Source organism: Helianthus annuus, chromosome 2 (assembly GCF_002127325.2).
Source record: "Helianthus annuus cultivar XRQ/B chromosome 2, HanXRQr2.0-SUNRISE, whole genome shotgun sequence".
NCBI lineage: Eukaryota > Viridiplantae > Streptophyta > Magnoliopsida > Asterales > Asteraceae > Helianthus > Helianthus annuus.
In genome coordinates, this window is record NC_035434.2 from 79,458,058 (window position 1) to 79,482,252 (window position 24,195).

General features: G+C 39.0%; 1 protein-coding gene across 2 annotated transcripts; it reads right to left on the bottom strand.

Annotated features, from left to right (window-relative positions):
- Positions 1 to 14,225: 14,225 nt before the first annotated feature.
- Positions 14,226 to 17,214, bottom strand: LOC110914394 (probable arabinosyltransferase ARAD1). 2 transcript variants are annotated; one of them, XM_022159195.2, is made up of 3 exons: positions 17,130 to 17,214; positions 15,038 to 16,041; positions 14,226 to 14,918 (listed from the first exon to the last, which is right to left on the bottom strand). In XM_022159195.2, the coding sequence occupies exons 2-3, from the start codon at positions 15,962 to 15,964 to the stop codon at positions 14,394 to 14,396; spliced, it is 1,452 nt and encodes a 483-aa protein (XP_022014887.1). In that variant the 5' UTR covers positions 15,965 to 16,041; positions 17,130 to 17,214; the 3' UTR covers positions 14,226 to 14,393. The 2 variants fall into 2 exon arrangements, with proteins under 2 accessions (XP_022014887.1, XP_022014883.1); XM_022159191.2 differs by lacking the exon at positions 17,130 to 17,214 and adding an exon at positions 16,816 to 17,123.
- Positions 17,215 to 24,195: the final 6,981 nt, after the last annotated feature.

The following is a 24,195-nucleotide window of genomic DNA, read 5'->3' on the forward strand; positions in this document are numbered from 1 at the left end:
TATCCCTTGAGCAACAATATTTTCAATATCTTGTCTAGTCATATATTGATCCCCTGGATGTTGCTCCGACTGATTAACCTCATTTACCGGTTCATTACCAATATTTGCCATCTGATAATATATATATAATTTTTATTAGTATTTGATAAATAGCAATTATACACAAACAATCAGACAATTTACAATACACGTATAGTCAAAACTATCGATTTCTCGATTTCATTTTATATTGGTTATAGTATGCATCAATACACACCAATATTTTACAAAGTTTTATTCGTAGTTATGTTACAGACTGATTTCACTATTTCTTACAACTATAGTTTTACCACCTTCCTATCTCTCGCCACTTGTCGTCCTAAAAACGAAATTCCCTTTCATCATACTTCCAGGCAATTTGTCCCCCTATCTCCCTGATTCTATTTCCTGCATCCATCAATTCCTCACCATAATGGCGAAGTTCAGCCATATTTTCGTTACTCATTGGTGGATTAGGTAGGGGTTCTGGATCGAATTGTGGAAGAAAGGAATAAGGGTCGTTGACAATATTTTGAAATTGCCAATCATTCGTCCACCATTCGTCCATTCCTACAGGTTGGGAGTGGACTATTGGTTCCGGGATTGCTGGTTCAAAATTCATAGGGAGTGGATTTTCACTAGGATAGGTAAAAACATTCGTATTGACAGGTTGAATAGTCTCACAGCTTGCCAATAGAAAATCTATTTCCTCCTGAAAAGTTATTCCCTGGTTTTGGTTTGAGCTCTCTCCAATTTCTATCTGAGTTGGTCTAGAACCTTGTCCTACTTCCATTTCTATATCTTTAGAATATTCCTCAAACTGTATTTCCATTTGCCTAGAATCTTTCTTGACTTCAGTTTCCATCTCTTGCTGTTTAGTACTTTCTTTGATTACAATTTCTTTTCCTTTTTCTAAAGGGTTGTTTATTTTAGGAAGTTTCGTGGCTGGCTTTTTCCTACGGATACGACTACCCCATACATAATTCTTTCTTTTCTTTCGTTTTGGCTTTGTCAAAGGTGGAGCATTGAATTCTACAGGTTGTTCCACATCAGCAAAGTATCTAGTGAAATCTTTGGAAACTTCTACATTCACCGGGTAAAGATCGAGGTTCTGAAAGGCTTCAGATATCTCATTCATGCTGTGTAGCATATATGCAAAATGCACAAAATACTAAGTTAAAACTTTGGAACAAAGTTTAACAAATAAACATTGAAGTTTTATTGCACACTATTTGTACAAAATAACAGGAAAGAACACACTCGGATTTATTTATTTATTTACTGGGAAGTGCTATTACTAGACTTAGGGTTTTTAAAGATCTGCATGTTCTGCTACAGTGGCTAACATATACAAATTTGCCCATTTCTCATCTAGCTTGTCTTCCCAAGGTGAGTTATTGATTAATTCCTGGGTTTCCTTTTTAATCCTCTTTTCTCGGATTTGCTCTTTATTTTTCTTAATAATCATACTCCTTTTTCTAGGAGAAATCGGTTTTTCATATTGTGCTTTTCGCACAAATATTCCTTCTTCAGGAATTGTAGGGAGTTTTGAAGATTTGTTTTGGGATGAACTTCCCTCTTCATAGACTGACCTATCTAATTTAAGATAGATATCTTGAAGCTTTTGCTTACCCATACTGTAACTAACAAATAATCAGTTTAATATAACACATAATCACATAATAGTAATCAGGAAAAATTAAGTATCTCTAAATACTTAATTAGCTTAACTCAGTGGCTCTGATACCACCTCATTTCTGTCACGGCCCCCGACCCGGTTTGACCCGTTTCCGGAGCCGCGGGACAGAAACCCCGTGATATTTATTTATGTGATTTTAGCAGCGGAATTTTTCCATCAGGATCGTTTTAAAGCTAAAAACTTTTCCCGATTATTTTATTTCACAATTCGGGATAAAACCCCGATAATTTACAATAACATGATTTTACTGAGAAATCTTTATTTTTAGAAAACATATTTCTCTATTTATAATGAGCCACTATCTTAAGCTTGAAATGCTCCTCAGCACTTTTCCTGAATTACAGTAGATCACCTGAAACATGTTTGAAAAAGGTTTTGTCAGCGGGAAATACTGAGTGAGTCATTCAGTTTACTAAAATGACTCGTTTATTATAATTTACAGTATTAAGAGTTTTTACATATGTTTCTGATATCTACCAACTACCCACAGTATTTGTCACTCGACCGGATCTGTGACTGTGGTCATATCACCATTGGCTGCCCCAATGAATGACGTATATCACTAAATTTTAGGTTCGCCCACCTAATGTGATTAAAACGGTAGTAATGTGCACAATACCCCACATACTGGCTGTAATTTGGTGATTACATAAACTTAATCACTGTAATTTATAATTCTGAAAATAATTTGGAGTATTGTAAAACAGTTAATAAAAAAAGAATGACTCACATTGCAGGTTTAATACGGACAGAATATGGTTTAGCCTTGTTAACCTAATTTAAATAATAATGCACACAAAACCGGGTTCATGATCAATACAGCATTTACGATAACTCACGAGATCAAATTCTCACAACGAACGACAAAGTGCAATACTTAAACATCCATCGATTTAACGACGAACGGCAAAGTATAACCCTATGTGGGCGGCACTTAAACATCCATTGGATATATTGATCAGTCGGAAAATGAATCGTAATAGCGATCGAGTGATTACCCTGTTTTGCGGCAGCACTTCGTGATTTTAGTGTGTGTTTTTGGACTGTATTTGAAATAATTCGACGTACACAGAACTTATGAGCGTCGTTTCAACTTCTGATAGCAAGTGCCAATGTCTGCTATTTGTAGTGATTTTTCGGACACGCTTACGGACCGTATGCCATTTCCCCTTACGGTCCGTAAGGGGTGCAGTCTAAATACATAGGCTAGCTGGGTTCGGGACTAGCCTTGCTGACTCACTTTTAAATCGAGTTTCAATCTGGACAACGAATATTATGGATAATTATCACTAGGGTTTAACCCCCCCTGAGTTTTAGGGCCCTGATCCTAATTCCGATTGTTCTGAAAATTTTAGGGTTAGTGTAGAATTACTTGGGTGTCTCAATTAGGGTTTTCTTATTGACTAATTATCATTCTAATTATGGATTTTAATGAGAGTTGTTACATGAAGGCTGCCAACAACCTGATTCAAACGGGTGCGCTCAGCATTCGCCTCTTCAAGAGCCTTAGAAGCACGGCTCTCCCTCTCTTTGGCCTCTTCAAGGGCCTTTGCAGCACGGGCCCCCGCTTCTTTGGCCTCTTCAAGCGCCTTTACAGCCCGAGCCTCCGCCTGCTGGGCTTTAACAGCAATCACCTCAGCCGCAACTTTCTCTTTGCCCAAAGCAGCATTCGCTGCCTTAACATTCGTCAACTCCTGGCGAGCACGAAACAAATTTTCATTCTGTTTAGCCCAAGATTCTTTCCATGTCTTGCGCTCATTGGAAAGTTTTTCATTCCAACTCTTGCGTTCATCAGAAAGTAACTTAGCAAGAGTACGAACCTGTTTCAGCTCAGCAGTCGCAGCCCACTCCGCGGTCTGTTTCTGCTTCTCAAAAGCAGCCCTATCCTTTTCAAGCTGCTCTACACCCGCACGAGCAGCCCTCACCAACTTCTCCGCCTCAGCCCGCATCCATGCAGCTTCTTCCTCCCTCCGACTCAGCAACTTATAGTCTTCCATAATGGCATTCGCCACTATGGAACTTCCCACAAGCATGGTGGAGAGTTGGTTGATGCGAAGTTCAGGGGATGCGACACGAGCGCGATTAACTTCAAATGGGGTGCCCAGGCCACCCAGAATCTCCTTGCAAGCGGAAGGATCGTTGGAAATATCATCCCCCTGCATAACAGTCCAGGGGGGTCGGTGGTAAACTGTAATTCGACCATGTGTGTAAGTGCGGTAATAATACTCCAATTCAGACTCCCCAGGCTGAATCGGAGGCCCATCATAACCCGCTCCACCGAAAGAAGAACCAGTAACCTTCTCACCAGCAGGAGATTTCTGCGGCTCAGCATCAGATTTTTGCTTCCCAGCATCAGAAAACCGTAGATCCAAATTATCAGCATCATTTGGAGAGATCAGATTGTTGGAGGAATCAACGGTATCGAAAATCTGGGTCGCAACCTTCTCCGCAGTCCTCTCCGGCTGCACGGTCAAATCAGGAACCACCTTAACAAAAGGTGCCGCAGGTTCCTTCGGTACCCCCGCATCCGCAGCTGTGGTATGCGAGGGAGACAAAGGAGCCTCAAAGATAGAAGAATCTTTATCTTGAGGTTCTGCAAAACAAGGAAAGCAATAACTATTAGAAAACAAGTTGTGCATACAAAACACTTGGAAAAAGTTATAAATCACTTACCAGCAGTGACCGCAGGCTTCTTTTGCGTCGGTCCAGTAGACCTCTTCGCCTGCAACCTTTGACGTTTCACCTAACCAGCACCAGCAACTGTCTGCTCCGGTTTCCTCTTCTCACCCGCAAGGGTGGAAGCCGCAGCAGTCCCACCTACAGCCACACCACCACCTGGAACACCCAAACCCTCAAGGGTATCAAATACTACCACGTAATCTGTATATCTGCGGTAACAAGAACGATAGGTACCTGCGGCTTGGGACACAAAAGGAGGGGCAACAGAACCCTCAGGATTTTTCTTACCGCGCCCCCGCGCGGTTTTCTCTGCATGCTTTTTCTCTGCATGCTTCTTAGGGACAGTTTTTACCTCAAACTTCCCCAAGATCCCAAGATCACCTGCATGTAAACAAGGAAGCATATTACAAAGATATACTTTACACAAGAAAAGAAAAAAACCTTCGTTTATACCTTTGCCTTGCGGCAGTGGTGCCTTCAGCACCGCGCGATCAGGAACGCGGAAATTCCCAACAATCTTCAGGTTGAAGCCTTCATATTCCGCGCACGGAAGCAACTCAACCTTGCCTTCAAAAAGTGGATCAAACATCCTCCACAGGCCGACCGCGTCCTCTATTAAAACACACGCAAATTAATATGAGTATAACGAAGCAAGGAAAGCGCACAAGAATAAACATGCTTACCACCACTCTTTTCCCGCAGAACAGGCCTAGCCCTCCTATCAGGCCTGGTCAGCATCATCCGCAGCACCCACAACTGGTTATTATTTAGGTGCTGTTTGTTTTTTGGCCAGAAGCACTTCTGGCCACTTATGTCTGCGCCGCGCAGACACGCGCAGACCTTTGGGTCCTGCAGTTTGTTTGTTTTCCAGAAGTACTTCTCACCTTTTACCTCTTCCCCACCTCTTCCCCACACAGACATAAACCCACCTCTTCTCACCCATCACCACACAAACTGCCTGATCAAGTTTTCCTCTCACCCTCTCGTCTCTCTCAGTTTCGACGGAGAAAAACAACCGGCCACCACCCTCCGGTAGTGGCACACGGCGACGGAGCCCCCCCAGTCGGTTACTCTCCTTCTCTTCTCCTCTCGTCTGTTCCGGCAACGTTTCCGGCGGCAGTGGAAACAACGCCCCCTGGATCTCCGTCGGAATTACAAGGGTTCTGGCTACTTCGTTTTCCACCTTTCAGCGTCAATCACAGGTACCATTATGTGCACCTTGTTCATTTTAAGGTTAAGATCTTAAACCCACAGTCAATTCTTATAATCAGAAAATGCATGGCTCCAATTTATTGTGATGAGGCTTTGGAGAGACGGTGATAGTGGTGGTTCTGTGGGGGCTTTGGAGTGGTGGCTAGGGTTTGCGGTGGTGCTTGGCTTCGCGGCAGGAGACATGGGGCGGTGGTGGTGGTGAACGGTGGAGGAGGTGGTGGCGACAGGTGGACAGTGGAGGAGGTTGTGGCGGATGATTGTGGTGGTGGTGGTAGATGAAGGCAGAGAGAAAGGATGTGTATTGTGAAGTGTTTTTTGTAGAGGTAAAAAAACAAACCCTCTTCTCCTTGCAGACTGCAGACCTTTGGTCCACCTCTTCTCCTGCAGATGCCTGCAGATGTGGTCCGCAGACTGCAGACCTTTTGCATCTGAAAAAACAAACACCACCTTAGTCTTTTGAGTTCAATAGGTTTCAGCCTTGAAAACCAACCAACTGTCTTGTCAGTAGCTACAGCAATATCCTCCACAGGGAGGTCCACATTCACATTCCGCAAAGTCATCTTTGCGGCTACCGCACAAGCCCTAACGTAGAAAAACTTCGTCTTCCACTTTGTGACACCCTTGGGAGGGGTCATCAGCTTCTTACTTCCGTGTCGTTGATTAAACGAAAAGAACCCGGTGTTCACCGTCAGATGGTAGAACCGCCGGAAGTTTTCAACAGACACCTCTAAACCATGAGCACGGAAGGTGTACTCAAAATTTCTGATCCGAAACATCCCAAACGGGCTCAGTTGGGAGATGTGTATCTAATAGAACTCCAAAATTTCGGCAACAAACACCGTCAATGGCAGTCGGAGGTTGCCATCATAAACAAACTCCGCCCATAGGGTAATACACCCCGCCGGAGCATCAGCACCGGTATCTCCCTCTTGGGGATAGATAGCCCCATACTCTTTGGGCATTTGAATGCTGGTCATCAGGTTATCAAAATAACCTTTTGACCACTTCAACACCGGTAGACCACCACTGACTGCCCCACCATCATCCTCTTCCTCTTCATCGGCCGCCAGCGGCTATTTCTCAGGGTTTCCACCCTCAGCATGGTGAACATTCGATGGTTCAGCCATTAACAGAATGTAATAAAGAAGACAGAGAAACAAACTGAGTTCGAAAACTCAAACAACCTCACCGGAAACTTCAAACAATTGATCGGAGAAGACAATGTAATTTCTTTCTCTCACCGGGAAATTTTTGAAATTTTGAACAAGTGAGGGGAAACCGCGAACGGTTTCCCCTTATACCGATCGCAATTAATGCACCATGGTAACTGAATCATCACGTTCAAAAAAGAGCGAATTATGCGGCACCACGTGTCAAGCGACGCTTCCGCTGACGGTTACCACACGCGCGTGGCCGCACACGCGCCTGACAAAAGAGACGTTTACACTCCTGCTACAGTGCATTTAATGACCTCGGGCAGTGCAAATGTCCTTTCATTTCAGCATATGCCAGAAAATCTCACCAACTTCCACCAACTCACACGTGTGCCCACGTATACAACAAAAGCGACAACATTATCCAAACACAAGCGGCATGCGGTTTCTCTGGTATACCGCACCATAACCCATATCGCATGTCGTTTTTTACATACCCCATAAAATAGCCAAAAAATTATATATTTCCATGGTTAAGGGGGTATAAACATGTCCGCACATACCCACGAGCACACGTGGAATATGCGGAGATGACACACACGAGCCCGTACAGGTGTGTCAGATATTCAGAACCAGCATTGTTCTTTGAACTGAACCGCATCTCAGAAACAGGTAAACCGCATTGCCTTCATTCTCTTCAAGCTTCAAATCCCTCCTATCCGGTTCACAACCACAGAGGGTGCATAAACAACTTCTTCAACAAAAAGAAGGAGGGGAATGTATGCGCACGCACATCAGCAACCCTGACTCCTGATCCTTCAAGAGCCACATCCGAGCAACACACCCGTTCCAAGTGAGTATGGGTGACAAGACCGCAGACACTCATGAGTCGCTGCGGACACACCCATAGCTCCGCAAATGGTTGCTACGGAAGAGCCACAACTAAGTCATCACATAGATGAACGAAGCCACTTCAAGGAAAACTCCTTGGTATTGGAGCGTGAAGGAAAGTGGCTAAGGAAGAGATGCGGACGAGATCCCCAATGCTCATACGAGATCTCGTCGAACAACAAGCGGCCGAACAGCGGTAACAAGTCTGCTTATGACTTTGTTACCCTACTTGTAAGACGGATAGAATAAACAATGGTGGGCATTACCATGCCTATGACCATGTTTATTTGACCATTATCCAGATTCACATTGTTCGACCAAACATGGCCAACAATGACGCAAGTATCCAACATTGTTCACCCAACCGTGGCCAACAATGTCAAGCAACGAGGTAACCGCAAAGGACGTACGGTTACTAGAGAGCTAATTGGAAGAACATGAACACCCCACAAAAGGGATCATCATTAGATGTCTAATTGTTGCAGAAGAACACTCTCTTCTTCATTCACCACCTCAAAGGTTGGTTCGAAGTTTGTGCACATCTTCAACCACCATCTCAGAGATTGGTTCGAAGTTTGTGCACACTTCCAGCAAGGTCTCAAGGTTGCTTCGACACACCAACAGGTGGCACCCAATGCTGAGAATTGCGCATCAGACGAAACATTCTCACCGGTACGGAAGAGGCATCAAATGACCCTTCCAGATCTCCAGCTTGATTTACAAAAAGCAAAGACCATCTACATGGCCTAGGATCTTCTCCAGACTCCAAACTGCCTTCTAGACACCATAGTCCAGTACTCCTCCCACAGGCAACTTGCATATGGCAGCAACACTAGACTGGGGGGGACTTGAAGGGGTATGGTCCAAGATCTCGCGTCAACATCGTTCGCGAGTGACCATTACCCTTATCAAAACCCCCACTAGCTAACAACCTACCTGTGTCTGTGCGGGAACGCGCCGACACAGTGGTTGAATCCAATCTGCCCAATGAAGGAGGAAGACTTACCTGGAATATGAGGACGGTATAGTGATGCGGCTGGCACCGCATCTGGTGTATGAAAATGGAAGTATTCACAGCGATGCGGCCTAGCACCGCATCCAGTAAACACTACTATCAATACAGGGAAGCTGGATAACAGCAACAGTCACCACAGACGACGATGCGGCCTAGCACCGCATCTCGCGTATTTCTTGATCAAAGAGTGAGACGCGAGAACATCTATAGTTATCGCGAACAGCGATGCGGCCTGCACCGCATCCTGTCTAATCATCAAGTGGGACTGACACCACAGAGTAAGTAGCACCAATGGCAGCCGCCTGTCAGGTCTACGTAAACGACAGACTGACGTAGCGTCGTACCCCCGGCCGACATGTCTGACACACCTGCAAAGGTTTAGCATGCCGTCAGTCTATCCATCCACCTCCTCCTTCACTCCTCGGCTATAAATACCAACCACAAACCAGGTTTGAGGTATCTCTTCACAACTCTCTCACTACTACTACTATCATACTTTGCTTCCCAAGCAGACTACTGATTCTCACGCCGAAGAGTGGTAACAAGGAGCACCCCCCACCCCATCCTCCTTGTTACGAGTCACGGTTGTTTTCTTGTGCAGTAGATCAACCGGCAGGCGATCCAGCCAGCGATCCTCGAGAGGAAGGGATTAACCCTTCTTGGCGAGACTAGTGTGTTAACCCTGCCCGGTTAACCATTGTTTCATCATCCACTAAATCCTTCATCGTTAATTCCCCTTTGGCGCCGGTAATTTAAGCCACAAGAACACGAGCCACCATGTTGATTTAGCAGTCAAACAACCAACAAGAACGTGTTTCGCCGATTCCTCTATTCTCCCACACCTGTAACATAACAACTTAGGTAGCATAACCCCATATGTTTGGTCACGATCTGATTCTGAGTAGCTCTACAAACGAAATAGCGGGGGACCCAATTATTTCAAGAATCGCTACCCCTTGCCTAGAATTGATGATCTCTTCTAGATTTTTTTGTTAGAACTTTTCCACTGCGGGATTACCAATGATACTCAATCTAACGTCATTTGTGCATGTTTAGTTGCGCCACCAGATTGTTGAATTGCTCCCATTATGCTGGAGAAGTTGGGCCTCTTTTCTTTGTAACACAAAATTTATTTATTTATTTTGGACTTGAATCCATGATCAATCCGACTTATGTGCTCTAGCATACCTACCATTTAGGGCTGGCAATTTTACACGAATACACGACACGAACTTATACGAAGTTAACAGGTATCGTGTATGACCTTAACAGGTATCGTGTACCAAACAGGTAGACACGAGATTCCATGTTAATTTTCGTGTATAAACAGGTTAAATACCTGTTTACCTGTTAAACCCGTTAGTATACGATAAGAAATTAAATTAAATAAAACTCATCAGCCATGTGCGTGTGGGTTCCTTAATTCCTTTCTATTTTCATTCCTCATTCAACTAAAAAAATTAAACCCTAAACTCCCTCTGTAACTCTAAAATAGCATGCCGTGTTCGTGTTTTTTTTCCTGTTAACAGGTATTAACAGGTAATTTTCGTGTATAACAGTCGAACAATCGTGTTAACAGGTATTAACAGGTAATTTTCGTGTATATCGTGTCGTGTTCGTGTTTGAAAAAAGGACACGATAAGTTATCGTGTCGTGTTCGTGTATGGGATTTCGTGTATCGTGTCTTATCGTGTCGTGTCTTATCGTGTACGGGTATACACGATATGCCAGCCCTACTACCATTAGAAACTAACGGTTACCGTCTATTAGTTTCTATTATCTAAAAATGAAATGTCATCTATCATCGACCAAAACCTTTATAGTAGCAACTAGATTGTTGTCATAGCACACGTGTTGCGGCGGCGACGGCTTAGTTGTTTTGTAGTTGGTGACACATTATGTGATGTGTTAATCATATGAAAACACGTGTTTCTACGTATCCGATCTAAAGCATTATAGTTACAAAAGAAACGGAATCGAACCCAAGTTGGTTCATTTAGTGAGCGTTCCACTTAACCACTACAACACCCTTACCTTTGCATCAAGACTAAGCGAAGTCATAACGTACAATAACTTGAATTTATATCATCGAATGAAAACGTATTATATTTGACCTAACTCATTTCCAAATAGGGCTGTTCAAATTGCTCGACGTTCGTTCGAAAAATGCTTGAAATTTGCTTGTTTGATTCAGCTCGGTTGAAAAAACGCCCGATTCAGATCGGTTCGGTTTGTAAACGAACCGAGCATAAGCAAAGGTCCGCTCAGTTCAGTTCGGATCAGTTGGCTCGATTTACATTTTAATATGTATATGTGCGTGCATGTGTGTGTGTGTGTCATTTTTAACAGTGACGGACCCAGGAATTATTTTCTGGGGGTGTGAATCAAGGGTTTAGCCAAACTATCAAGGGGTGCATTCGATATTTTTGCCTATAAAATATACAAAAAAATTAATTTTAAGGGGGGCGCCCGCCCACCCAAGGCATGCCTTGGGTCCGCCCTTGATTTTTAATGAAATGACTAGAGGTCCACATTAACAATGTTTAGTCCAAGATCCAAATAGAGCTAATTTAAGTAATTAGAATTGAAGTTCAATACCAATAATCCATCGTCCAATACTTATGTCCATTTGAGTAATTGGGTCAAAATTTCAAATACTGAAATATGAAGCGCCGATCAATACTTAAGTCTCAACCCGCCATTCGATTCAGAAATACAAGATCTTAATCAAACCCCCCATTGGCCATCATTATTCGATATCTCAATCGCCACTCGCCAAGACGCCCACTCGCCATGGTTTCTACTTCAATCCGTTCATTCACTTTCAGATTTCCAATATAACAAGGGTATACTTCAATCGGTCGACGATTTATCTTTTCGCCCATTTAATCTCGATAGAATTAGTTGAGTTTTTTTGTGTTCCTTGTTATTTGTTAAATGTTTACTTGTGTTCTAATTGGACGAAAACTGCACTTTATTCTGATAACGAGAACCTCCATCGTCACTTTCCTTTTTTGTTCTGCTACGCTCAATACTCGCTCGCCACTCGTTCGAAAAACGCTCGGATCGAAAGACGCTCGCTTGACTTTGGCTTGGTTGAAGAAATGCTCAGTTTGTTTTATAAACGAACCGAGCACGAGCAAAGGTCTGATCGGTTTGGTTCGGCTGGTGAACAACCCTATTTCCAAACACAGTTTACGTCAAAACGTAGACCAATCGAAAATATATGCAAAAGTAAGCATGAAAACAGATTATATTTAACCAGACTCGTTTCTTAAAAAATTAAGTTGAAACGTGAATTTATACCGACACGTATATTAAAATGTCAAAACTTAGACAAAGTGAAAACACACATAAAAATAAACATCAAAAAACACATTATATTTTACCTGCCTCATTTCCGAAAAGTTTTTACGTAGAAACGTGAATTTGTAACGGTATATACATAAAAATAACCACGTGAGAAATAGTTTTATTCTTTTAAACTAAAGAATGAATATACGGGAGGAGATTTGAAAAGTTATAATTCAATGGGGTGAAAATGACATTTTATGAAGTTTTTAGAAAGTGTATGGGTGCAAATGTCAACTTAGAATGTTTAACGGCCTTTGTTTCAAGTAAGAAAATCTAGGGGCAGGTTGGTCTTTTGTCGGTGGCATAGATAACAAGGTGAATAGTACAAAATCCAAGTGTGATATGACACCTAGATTTTTTAAGCCAACAATAATATTAATACTATTTTAATTTTTAATAACTAGTATTTACGATCCGTGCGTTGCAACAGACATATTAAATCTTAAGTCCCACATATGACTTAGTTGGGTTGCAAACTAAACCATTCCAAACCTCTATTGAGTGTCGATCACAGTTAACCAGCCTTGATGCGGTTGACTGAGTGGACTCAGTTGATTAGTTGACCGTGACTTTGACTCGTGTCCAAAAAAACCCTTGTTTAGCTCCGACCACTACCAGTGTTTCAAAAATCATCTCAATCCACCATTTGCTTTTCTTTTTGAATGACGAAAGAAAATATAAATTAGTAGGAAAAACTGACCGGCGATTACTGGCCCATGAAGATGAATATTACGTCATATGCACCTAAAATAAAACCAAAACACCCCTTATAAGTTGTAATCTAAACATAACCATAGACGCACGATGTGCTTAAAAATATAAAGACTCGGATTCATGATCATGTAATAGCTTCACCCAAAGATGTTAGATTTTATTCTGTAGCATGTGGTTAAATAAAACCAAAACACCACCTGTTTTTTCGCTCTGTAGTGTAAATTTTACCGATAATTTCCGAAAATTGTTTATGTAATGTAAAATATTGGATTTTGAGAGTTCATCCACCTGATTTTAAAGAAAGCTGAGTTCATGATCCGCCAATTTATATATGTCAAACTATAAACAATAATGTTTCGTACACGTCTACAAAAACTTGTTATTATAAAACTATTTTGTAATGTTAAAGATGATCAGTATGAATTAAGGTGTTGTTTGTTTTTTAAGAGGTAAAATGTCTGCAGTTTGCGGATCATATCTGCAGACATCTGTAGAAGAAGAGGTGGACCAAACCTCTGCAGTCTGCAAGAAGATAGTTGCTTGTTTTTTAACGTACGCAGACTTCTAAAATAAATTAGTGGTGGTGTACAGATGGTGGTGGTGCTGGACGGTGATGGTGGTAGACGGTGGGGGTGGGTGGTGGTGGTGATGGACGGTAGTGGGTGGTGGACAGTGGTGGGTGGTGGTGAACGGTAGTGGGTGGTGGACGGTGGTGAACTGTGGTGGTGGTGTTTAACCATCTGCAGACTTTAGAAAATCTTAGAAGTAGTTGGGCCAAGTCTGCACCAAGAAGAGCTCGCGCAGACATTTTTTAATGAAACGTGTTCTAAAAAACAAACAGTCTGCGCGTGGTCTGCGCGACGCAGACAGAAGAGCCTGCGCAGAGCTTTTCAGAAAAAAACAAACAACACCTAAGTGACACAGGATAGGGTTGTTTAACTAGATGAGCCGAATGAGCTCGGTGAGTTGACTTCTTTTTCGTTTTTTGATGATCTTGAATGTTGTTATTATAAGTCCGGTAACAATTTTATTCTCAAATAACAAGTCCCAATAACAATTTTGAATTATATAAAGAAATAAAAGACATAAACTATCCTAGCAAAGAACATGCTTTCGTTTGGTTGTCACAGATCTCCTCTACGTGGGAGAAGTGGGTCGAATCTGATGTCCTAGTTGTAATTTCGTTTCGTTTCGTTTTGTACTTTTCTAGTCTCTTGCTCTTGCTGGGCTCTATATTTATACAAAGATGTTGTGTCGTTTGAAAAATATAAACTATCCGAGCAGTCCAACAAAGGAGTTACATTCAGCTCGACCTCGGCTAGCATGTTTACACGAGTCAACTAAGTCAAGTCAAATTGGCATGAGCTGATTACAAAATAATTTTTTATGCGTTAACTAAAAACAAGTTGAGAGTACCCTATTATTGAACTTTTCCCTCTAGCCTAGGGATGGCCATTTTGGTATTGGTACTGAAATGGTACCCTACCGATTAAAAAAAAGAAACAAAATCTCTTATTAGTTTTTTGTTTTTTTTTTTCAATAAACTGTGTCAGTGCTAAAAATCTCAATACCATAGCAAGGTACAACAACATTTGATGCCTGACTTGAAAGATCCTACATAACTTGGCTCCTTAATCTTCTGTTAGCCATACATAGTCTACGAATTTAAAGTCCTTTGTGACATCCGGTATCTATTTCTCCTCCTACGAACACCATTCTCATGTGCCCAACATATTTTCCGATGAACCGCCTGCCAGATCATGTTGACCGCATCCCCGGCCTGCGACGGATACTGGTACTCGAAATGCGGTGCGATTTTCTTCAACCTTTCCCACATTTGAATCCATTTTTGTCTTTTAATCCCTCTAAGAAGTTTCATAAGGTACGCTTTTTTAACAGCATCCGATGATTGAACAAATATGGCAAACTTTGAGTAATCAAGGACATCTTCAAATGGCAGCTCAATGTCATCGCTGATTATTACGGGAACACAATGACTCGCAATGGCATCGAACAACCGGTTAGATGATGGAGTGTCTCCGGCGATGGTTAGGCAGAATTTGGACGAGATCATCCCTCGGGACGCTGTGCGGATCCCAGCGGATGACGCGCTTCCGTAGGTGAAGTGTACATCTTTTTCGTCTTTTATTAGGTGATATAGTTTTCGACGTATGATTCCACCCTGTTCATATGAAAAACTTGTTAACCGCAGGCTGTATAAAACCTTTGATATATAGCAATATGTAACATAGTCGGTTACCTAAAACAGAAATCAAATAACACGAGAAGGAAAAAACTCACGTCTTTTCTAAAAATCGCTCCTTGGAAATACACCAACAAACGTCGTTCTTCAAACGAAGGGGAGTCATTGGCGTCAAGACGCCTTACAACATGTTTATAAGGCGCAATAACATCTTTATCAACATTGGCGATTTGAACAGGGTACCTACCAAAATCAGCAAGAAGCAACATAGAAGAACCAAAGTGTTTTCTTGCTAAAAGCATACTATTTGGATGATGAGCCATGATCAAATGATCTTTCCCTCCTAATCTTCTCCACTCGTCTCTACTTTCCAAATACTTCACCAAACTCTCTTGCAAACTCTTATCCATACTCTCCGTTTCGCTTCCATGAACCTTGGAACGCCGATTGTAACTCAAAGATGAGAAAAACGGCACGAATATGACATCCGCTTGACTCGCATTTTGCACACGAATCGCAGTACAGGGTCTAGACGCGTGTGGAGAAACAGAGGATAGGAGATCAAGAGTGAGCCAATATTCTACACTATGTTGTAAGTTCAACCCGCCCGGGTATTTGGGGATTTCACTTAAGTTACTCACATTGGGCCAAATTTGATTCGGGTTTTGATCTCCTTTCCATCCTAGTAACCCGAAGTGAAACGAAGGGGGTAAATCGTACATAAACACTTTAACAAGAGCTTGATTTCGATCACAAGAAGCAGGGGAGCGAATGTATGATTCGTTATATGGTGATAACACAAAAGGGGGGGATTCGGGTTCGAACTGATCACTGATTTCATCAATTTGGATGTAATCTGGTGTGTTGTTTACAATAATTAGATTATAAATTGATCTGGGTACTAAGGAATTATCACCAAATTGAAATAAGAGTGATGAAGATAGGATCAAGAACAGCACTGAGATAGCGAATATGTATGCGAGTGATCGCGACAGAAACACTCCCTTCTCAGGAATCGACGCCATTTGTAATGCGATTATGTACGAAAAAATCTACTGATTGAACTTCTAACCCTCCAATTCCAATGGTTGGAAGCAAGAATCTGTTAAAAATTTCAAAAACATAGTCAAGATTCTTGATACAGGTGCAAATTGAGCCAGCCGCATGTGCGCTTTTCGTGATTCAAGTTGAGCTTAAACGAACTCGAGTAAAAAAAAAAAAAATTAATAAGCATGTTTAATTAGCGAGCATTAGCTAGCGGATGCTGCATTTACCAAGCTCGAGCTGTTATTGTTACAACTTTTATTAATATATTAAAAATGTATTTATATAATAATTGTTATAATGGGTGGGGTTCTAGAGTGAACACTAGTGTATTTGCGAACCGAGTAAACAAATCCTGGCTATTGATCTACACACGTGTATGGCCAGAATCACATCATCTATACACTAGTGTATTTCAACATCAAATCCTGCCCATTGATCTACACACGTGTATGGCCAGGATTAGTTCACTCAGTTCGCAAGCTACACTAATGTTCACTCTTGAACCTAATTCATAATTGTTATTGTATATAAAAGTTGTAAATTAAACATATATACAACTATTAACGAGCTTAACTTTAGAAATAAAATAAAGCACGAAATCCCCTCAAGCTCTCTAAATTAAACTAGCGGAGCTCAAGTCTACACTGGGCTCGGCTCGATTCCTTTACACCCTTATTACCTACCTATCGAAAATAATTATATTTTAACCAACAATATCAAGAAAAATGGGCATGAATCATATGAAAAAGATCACAAATTAACAGCCAAACCAATAGATATAATGATATTTTAAGAACAAAGATTGGAAAAAAAAATATGTAAATCTTACTCTGCAAAAGAAAATTGATGGTGAAGAACAAGAACAGCTCAAATTTCAAGAATCAGATGAAGAAATTTGTTGTCTTCAAGGTTGAAAAAAAAATTAAGCCGATAATCAACAACCGATTGAGCTTCCAACCCTCAAATTCTTACGATTTGAACAGAGTGGAAAATCACCAAAAACAGAGGCGACTTTGGTTATGGAAAATGGTTTCATTTTGACCGACAATTTCAAGAAAAAGAAATGGCAAGAATAAAATGAAGAGTCAAAACACATATTAAAAAAATGGTATTGGGAGAAGAGTACGAGGGTGTGAATCTTACTCTGTAACAGCAAAGTGATGAGCAACCATCCAAGAATTTGTTTTAAGAGTTCTTTTTATGTTTTTGTAATTTAGGAAGAAGACATGTCATGAATGTTGTCATGTGGAGTGAGAATTAATATTTAATTGTTCCCTCCTAGAAATCAATGTTTAATTTACATATTAAAAATGTAATTAATTTAAACATTAATAGTTATCTAATTAAAAGGTTTACTTTTCTTTTTCAACATCTTAAAAATGTAATTAATTTAAACATTAATAGTTTTCTAATTAAAAGGTTTACTTTTCTTTTTCAACATCATAAGCTTTTATTACAAGAGTATATAATAACTTGTTTTTTTCCCCGAAAGGATATAATAGTCTAAAAATGTAATATTATCACTTCCTCAACAAAATTCGTGTAGTAGTATGTTACTGAATTCTTTTTGAAGTATTTATTACTCCGTACTTAATAATCGTTTATTTTATTTTACTATCAAGAAACTAAAACTCCTACTCTAATGTTAACTAGTTTTTTTGTTGTTGTGCGTTGCGACGAAACCGAGCACATGATAATGTAAAACAAACATGATTTAAAAATAAAACATGTTGTTTAGAAAGCTAAACCATTAGAACGGTTTAGTTTGCCATCGTACTGTTTTATGATACAAAATAAATACTTTACTATAAGTACAATTTTGTTTTTAACAAAACTTATAACTGAATGTTCAGGAAAATATCAATCATAACTACGTACTTAAGTTTTAAGAAAAAGTTATAAACGTATAATATTAAAGAAATATCAAATTAATCGATAATATATGTTCTAAAAAAGAAAAGAGAATTATTATAAAAACGGTATAGGAAATATATGGTTTAAAAAGAAAAACAAAAATAATTAAAAACATGTTATTAAAAAGTTATAAGAAAAAGTTATAACCAGTGGCGAAGCTTGAAAAAAAAGTTCGGGGGTTCGGAAGGTAATGGACCTAAAAAAAATTTTCTATCGCGTAGTTTCGAAGTGTATGTTCGGGTCGGACGTCGGTGATTCGATTCGGGTCAGGTCGGGTCAAACATTAATATAAAATAAAAAACATTCTCAAACATTAAAAAAAGTTATCATTTTATTCTTCCCCATAGCATAATCTAATAACAAAACAAGTTAACAAATCACCCAAAATTTCAAATTCTAATTTCTATCTAAATCAAATCACAATAAGATTAATCAAAGAAAATTAGACATAGTTACAGAAAGATTCAATAAGTTTAGGACAAAAATTCGGACCAACTTCACCCCTAATTTCAACCTAAATCACATAAATTGCAGCCCTAAATTAAATCTAAAGATAAAAAAACACATACTTCTAACCTTATGAAGATTGAAGAAGTCGAACAAGAGTACAAGGCCACAACAATGAGCAGCGTTTTGGCTTCTGTTCTCGAACAAGAAGCTGAAGTCGAACAATTCATGCGTTTTCCCCCCTTATGCAGTTCTGGCTTGTGGCTTCTGTTCTTCTGGTCGACGTCCCAAAGTAAACGAATTTGGGTTTTTTTTTTATAGGGTGGACTTTTAAATTGGGCTATATAATGATTTGATTTGGGTTATATAATATATATTCTAGTATTCTACCAAATATAATGATTTGGACTATAATATTTGGGCTACTTAAATATTTTATTTGGGCTATATAAATAAAAAAAAATTAAAACCGGGGGGTCAAAAACGTATACCTATTTTTTTTATAAAACCGGGGGGTCGAAAACGTATATACCTACAAAATCCCATACGGAACGTACATATATAACACTACTGACCGAAAAGTTCGGGGGGTCGGGCGCCCCTCCCCGCCCCTTAAATCCTTCGCCCCTGGTTATAACTGAATGTTCAGGAAAATATCAATCATAATTACGTACTTAAGTTTTAAGAAAAAGTTATGAACGTATAATATTAAAGAAATATCAAACTAATCGATAATATATGTTCTAAAAAAGAAAAGAGAATCATTATAAAAACGGTATAGGAAATATATGGTTTTGAAAAAACAAAAATAATTAAAAACATGTTATTAAAAGTAAAAAATAATAAAAAACTATATATTATTATAAAATTAAAATTACTATTCATCAAGCTTCACTAACAATATATATATATAATATATATATATAATATAATATATATATATAATATATATATATAATATATATATAATGCTTTCACACAATTATTTTTTTTTGATTTCATTTCTAGTTTTATTTTGTCTTAATTTTTGGTTTTTAAGATTTTTGGCGTTAACCAAATTCAATAATTAATGGCGTTTTAATGGTTTCGTTGTATCAACATTTTGGCGTTTATGGCGTTTATTCAAATCGTATGCCATTGGAACACAGGGGGCAGGAAATCTATTTGAATGGCGTTTTTCAAGGGGTTTTAAACAAGATGGCCCATTGTTCTATTATTTTTTATAAACATTTTGGCGTTTGTGGTATCTTGGCGTTTTACTATTATTAAATTATATTTCAACCACAGGAAAAAAAATACAAGCGAAGAAAATAAATTAAAAATCCTAATCGGATCTCTTTTCACAATCTTCATGGTCATCAGTCTCTCTCTTCTTTAATAGTACAAGAACTGTCACCAAATATATGACGTTTTATGTAAAACTTAACAAACCCATCGGTTTGATTTTTTTGCCTGCTCGTCTGTTGAACTGGCTTTTTTTTGTGGATGTTTGGGGACATAGATCTATGACGTGTGAGTAGGTTTTTCGCTTTTTCTTTATCTGGATCTTCATCTTTATAATCAACCCACTCTTCAGTGTCATTGATCTCTTCTCCTCATCCAAACCTTCTTCAAGAACAAAAAATACAAAATGCCATATGACTGCCATCAGTATCTTTTTCTTGAATTTTTGTCCATCTCATGCAGCAAAATCTTTCTGAGTTACTCCCCTCTGATAACAATTCATTCAGTGAAACTTCACGAAGAACAATTCTGAATATCCAAGAAAGCATATTAGCCATCTTTGATTTTTTTATTTTTTGGCGTTTTACATTGAGTGGTATTTAGTAGTATTGGCGTTTGTTTTTTTGGTTTGATTAAATGGAAGTTGCTGAGACGTATCATTTTATAGGATGTCTTTTTTTGGCGCCTAAACTAGGCGGTGCATTATTATAATAAAGTATTCGTCTTTGCAGTTACTGTTTTGTAATTATTATTTTTGATAAGTTTTATCTCTGAAGTCTGTAACACGTCCCATCTTTCAAGTTTGGCGTTTTAGATTCTAATATAATAAATTTTCCCTATCTTTAGTATTATTGATTTGCATTTACTGTTTCTAGTTACATTTTCAAGTTTGCTTTTAACGGGATGATATCGTTTAAACAAACATTTTGGCTGTTTTGGCGTTTTTATTATATATGGCGTTTTTATTATATAACAATTAACTGAAAAGGAAAAAAAAAGAATACATAAACAATTGATCTTCCAAATCTTCAGTGTCACCAGTCTCTTTCTTCTTTTTTGAATCATCTTAACTGGCTGATCCGACTTTCGTATGATTCATTTTGTTTTTTTGTTTTTCAAGTAGTTTTTTGTGTGGCTGTTTGGAAGCACACAGTTTGACATCAGCATCTTTTTCTTGAAGATTTGTCCATCTCATGTAGCAAAATGTTATTGAGTTTAGACTCTTCAGCCAACAATCTTGAATTTTTACAATCAACGATGTTTGATTTTTTAACTTTTTTGGCGTTTTACCGATAAAAAGAACGCCACGAAATAAGAGCACCTTAAACCTCAAATTTTGATCATGCTAAAATCAATAACGTTTTGCTGTATGAGATGGACAACATTGTTAATCCTCGGTTAAGAAAGATAACTGACAATCTTGTCCACCCCATACAGCTAAACTTTATTGACAACAAACCTCAATAATGTTTTTGTATGTTTTGGTGTTATAAATTGGATGGAAGTTGAGGATAAGTCAATAAGTTTTTACTCAATGAAATGGACAATATCCTCACTTAAGGATTTTGTCTATTTCATTGAGCGAAATTTTACTGACAACCAAACTGAATTTCAAAAAAACGTTTTGGGTTAGAAGATATTTGATGTTTGGGTTTTTTGGCGTTTCTAAGGCGAATGAGATATATCAAATATGGCGTTTGGGTTTTTGTGTGTGTTTTTAATTGAAGGTCTGAGATGTTGTATATATAGGAATTTTTTGGCGGTTTTTTTAGGCAGGATTTTACTATAATTAAGTTTGGCGTTTTATATCTAATGGCGTTTTACTTAGAATGGTCTGTGATTTTTGTTTTTGGCATTTTATTTCATGAGATTGCGTTTTTTATGGAGAAGTCAAAAGACCCTTTTACCCTTAATGAAGTGCGTCCACGTAATAAAATTGATGTTATTTACGAAAATGCCACCGCGCCAATCTAGTCCATAGATTATTTTGATCGGACGATCGATAAGCGTTCTCACCGTTCTCACGCTTTCTACCATTTTCTCTAAATCCCGACCCTATATATATATATATATATGATCGGGATTTAGAGAAAACGGTGGAAAGTGTGAGAATGGTGAGAACGCTTATGGATCGTCCGATCAAAACAATCTATGGACTAGATTGGCGCGGTGACATTTTCGTAAATAACACGAATTCTATTAAGTGGACGTGCTTCATTAAGGGTAAAGGGTCTTTAAACTTCTCTACCAAAAACGTCAAACTAATGAATAAAATGCCATTACGGGCCAAAACACATCCTATATAAACAAAACATCTTAGACATTCATTAAACACACCCCCTGAACCGGAAACGCCATATTTACTACTGATGCGTGCAAGTGTGTATATGTTTTAAATGTATATTTTAAGCCCTTTTTACACTTTTAGCCAAGTTTTAAATTTATAAAACACGATATTTACTAACACTAAACACACATATGGGCAAGTGCACCCATCGTGGACGTAGTATAGTGTTGGTAAGATACCGAAGTCGTCCAAGGACACAAGAGCTTTTAGTACCGGTTTATCCTCAACGTCTAATCAAATCAAAATGTTAGGAAAAAGATTTTTTAAACTAAGAAAATAAAACTAACTAAATGCTGAAAAATAAAAATAAAAATAAAAACAGATAGACAAGATGAATCACTTGGATCCGACTCGTGTATTAGTATAACCTTTGATTATTTTCGCACTTTTGCACTTATTTAAGAGATTATCTTAGTTATTGTAGTAGGCCCCTATTTTGAAGGCGACGTTACCCTCAACCTAGTAGTTTGAGTCAGCAAGGATACAATCCTAAAGGGTCGGATTATTGAAAGATAATGAATTAAGTTATTAATGCAAATTATGTGTTAGTGCACGAATGTCTATCGCCTTCGTCAATCCGAGCAGTAGCACGAAACCGAAGAAATCTAGACTTGATGATGTCATTAGTTAGTAAAGGCAATGTGGCAATCTTGTAATTAATGTAAAGTTTCATTAAAACCTTGGCCTATAAATAGGAGAGTTAGGATTAGAGTTAAAAACTTTTGGAAGGCTTTGAAGATTTTTGAGGACTTTAGATCTCATTTGAGGATTTGGTGATTCAAGTTTAGAGAGAGAAAGTCTTTGTATACGTGTTTCTTGTACCGAACTTGTCATATCTTGCAATGGATTCACATTTCTAGTACGTTATTGTGTGTTCGGTCACGCACGTTCACGGATTCCGCACGTCGAACGTTCGTTACGCAATCGAACGGCGTCAAAACCGGTCCTAACAAATGGTATCAGAGCTAGGAGCTCGATTGCACGATCAAACACATCGTTTTCGTACAAGATTTCAGCCGATTCAGATCCGATTTCATCTATTTCTTCATCTTCTACCTATTTCTAACGGATTTTACGGAAATTTGTCAAATTGAACGTGATTTCACAGTCCGATTCGTCTGAATTTTTGATATATTGTGCGAAAATCATTGAATTGCAACCCTACGAAGTTTCAGATCAAATCTCCTAGCCGTTTAGGAGAAATCAAGGTTTTTCGGTCCGAATTCGCGTCACATAATACAGATCCGCTCCAAGTTACTATTGTGGTTCGCTCATTCGGTTCAAATTACTTGTGGTTCGTTTTTTTAACATAATAGGTTCGCTCATAGGTTAAAAAAGGAGGTTCGCTTATTGATTTTGAGAAGATTCGCTTATGTGGAAGTAAGTAGATCCGCTCATAGGTTTTATTGTATGCTGGTCCGCTTATTTGACAAAGAGATTCGCTCCAAAGCTTCGCTAGTGGTTCGCTCTTTTGTCATCTTCTTCACGTGATTGTCTGATCAATCAGGTTGTCGGCAGGTTGTTTTCATTGTTTGCACGAGGTGTGATTTAGTAACTCAAGGCACCGTCCCACTTATACAAAGGTCCAATCGGCTAATCATCGGTTTAATAACACTTGCAGTTATCAAAAGTTACACCGACCCATTATCTTTTGTGGCCCAATCATAGTTTAAGTCTCCATAATTGCACCGCCCCATTTGTCTTCTGTGTTAATGGTTTAGCCCATGTTCACTGCCACTATATACAAAGGCCCAATTATCGTTTGAGTGGTTGTGTGATTTGTCGGCCAATCGTTGATTAGTCATAACCTGGAGGTGCCGCCCACTTAGTGTAAGATGAGGCCCAATCAAAGACTGTTTAGTGATTATTGTAGGCCATAATACACCGCCCCACTATACAACCATTAACTCAAGTCGGCCCAATTATTGATAACCAAAAATTCGCAGTTTGATTGTTAAGGTATATTAATTGTGTTTGTCGGCTAAGTGGCACGTTTTTAATATCATTTAGTTGTATGTTTGTTAGTCATTGGTTGGTCTATATTGCACTGCCATTGATACTAAAGGCCCAATCAGAGATCACAGCCCACTGTTAAATAAGTGTTGTCAGCCATCATTAAGAGTGTTGTCGGCCGATCGTACAACAAGTTGACTTTTTGTTGATTCATTCGATCGAATAGCGTTTTTGTCCGGCCAGCATACTATCCGTTCGATCAACCTTCCTTCCGATTCAGTTGGTTGATATTTTTACTGATCGTTTGTTTGTGTGTTTGAAGGT

Bases quoted from the DNA above. Each gene is read 5' to 3' on its own strand.
- LOC110914394 (XM_022159195.2), bottom strand. From the start codon at position 15,964: ATGGCGTCGATTCCTGAGAAGGGAGTGTTTCTGTCGCGATCACTCGCA. The intron at 14,919-15,037 runs GTGAGTTTTTTC...TCATATGAACAG, and splicing joins GAGCGATTTTTAGAAAAGAC to GGTGGAATCATACGTCGAAA.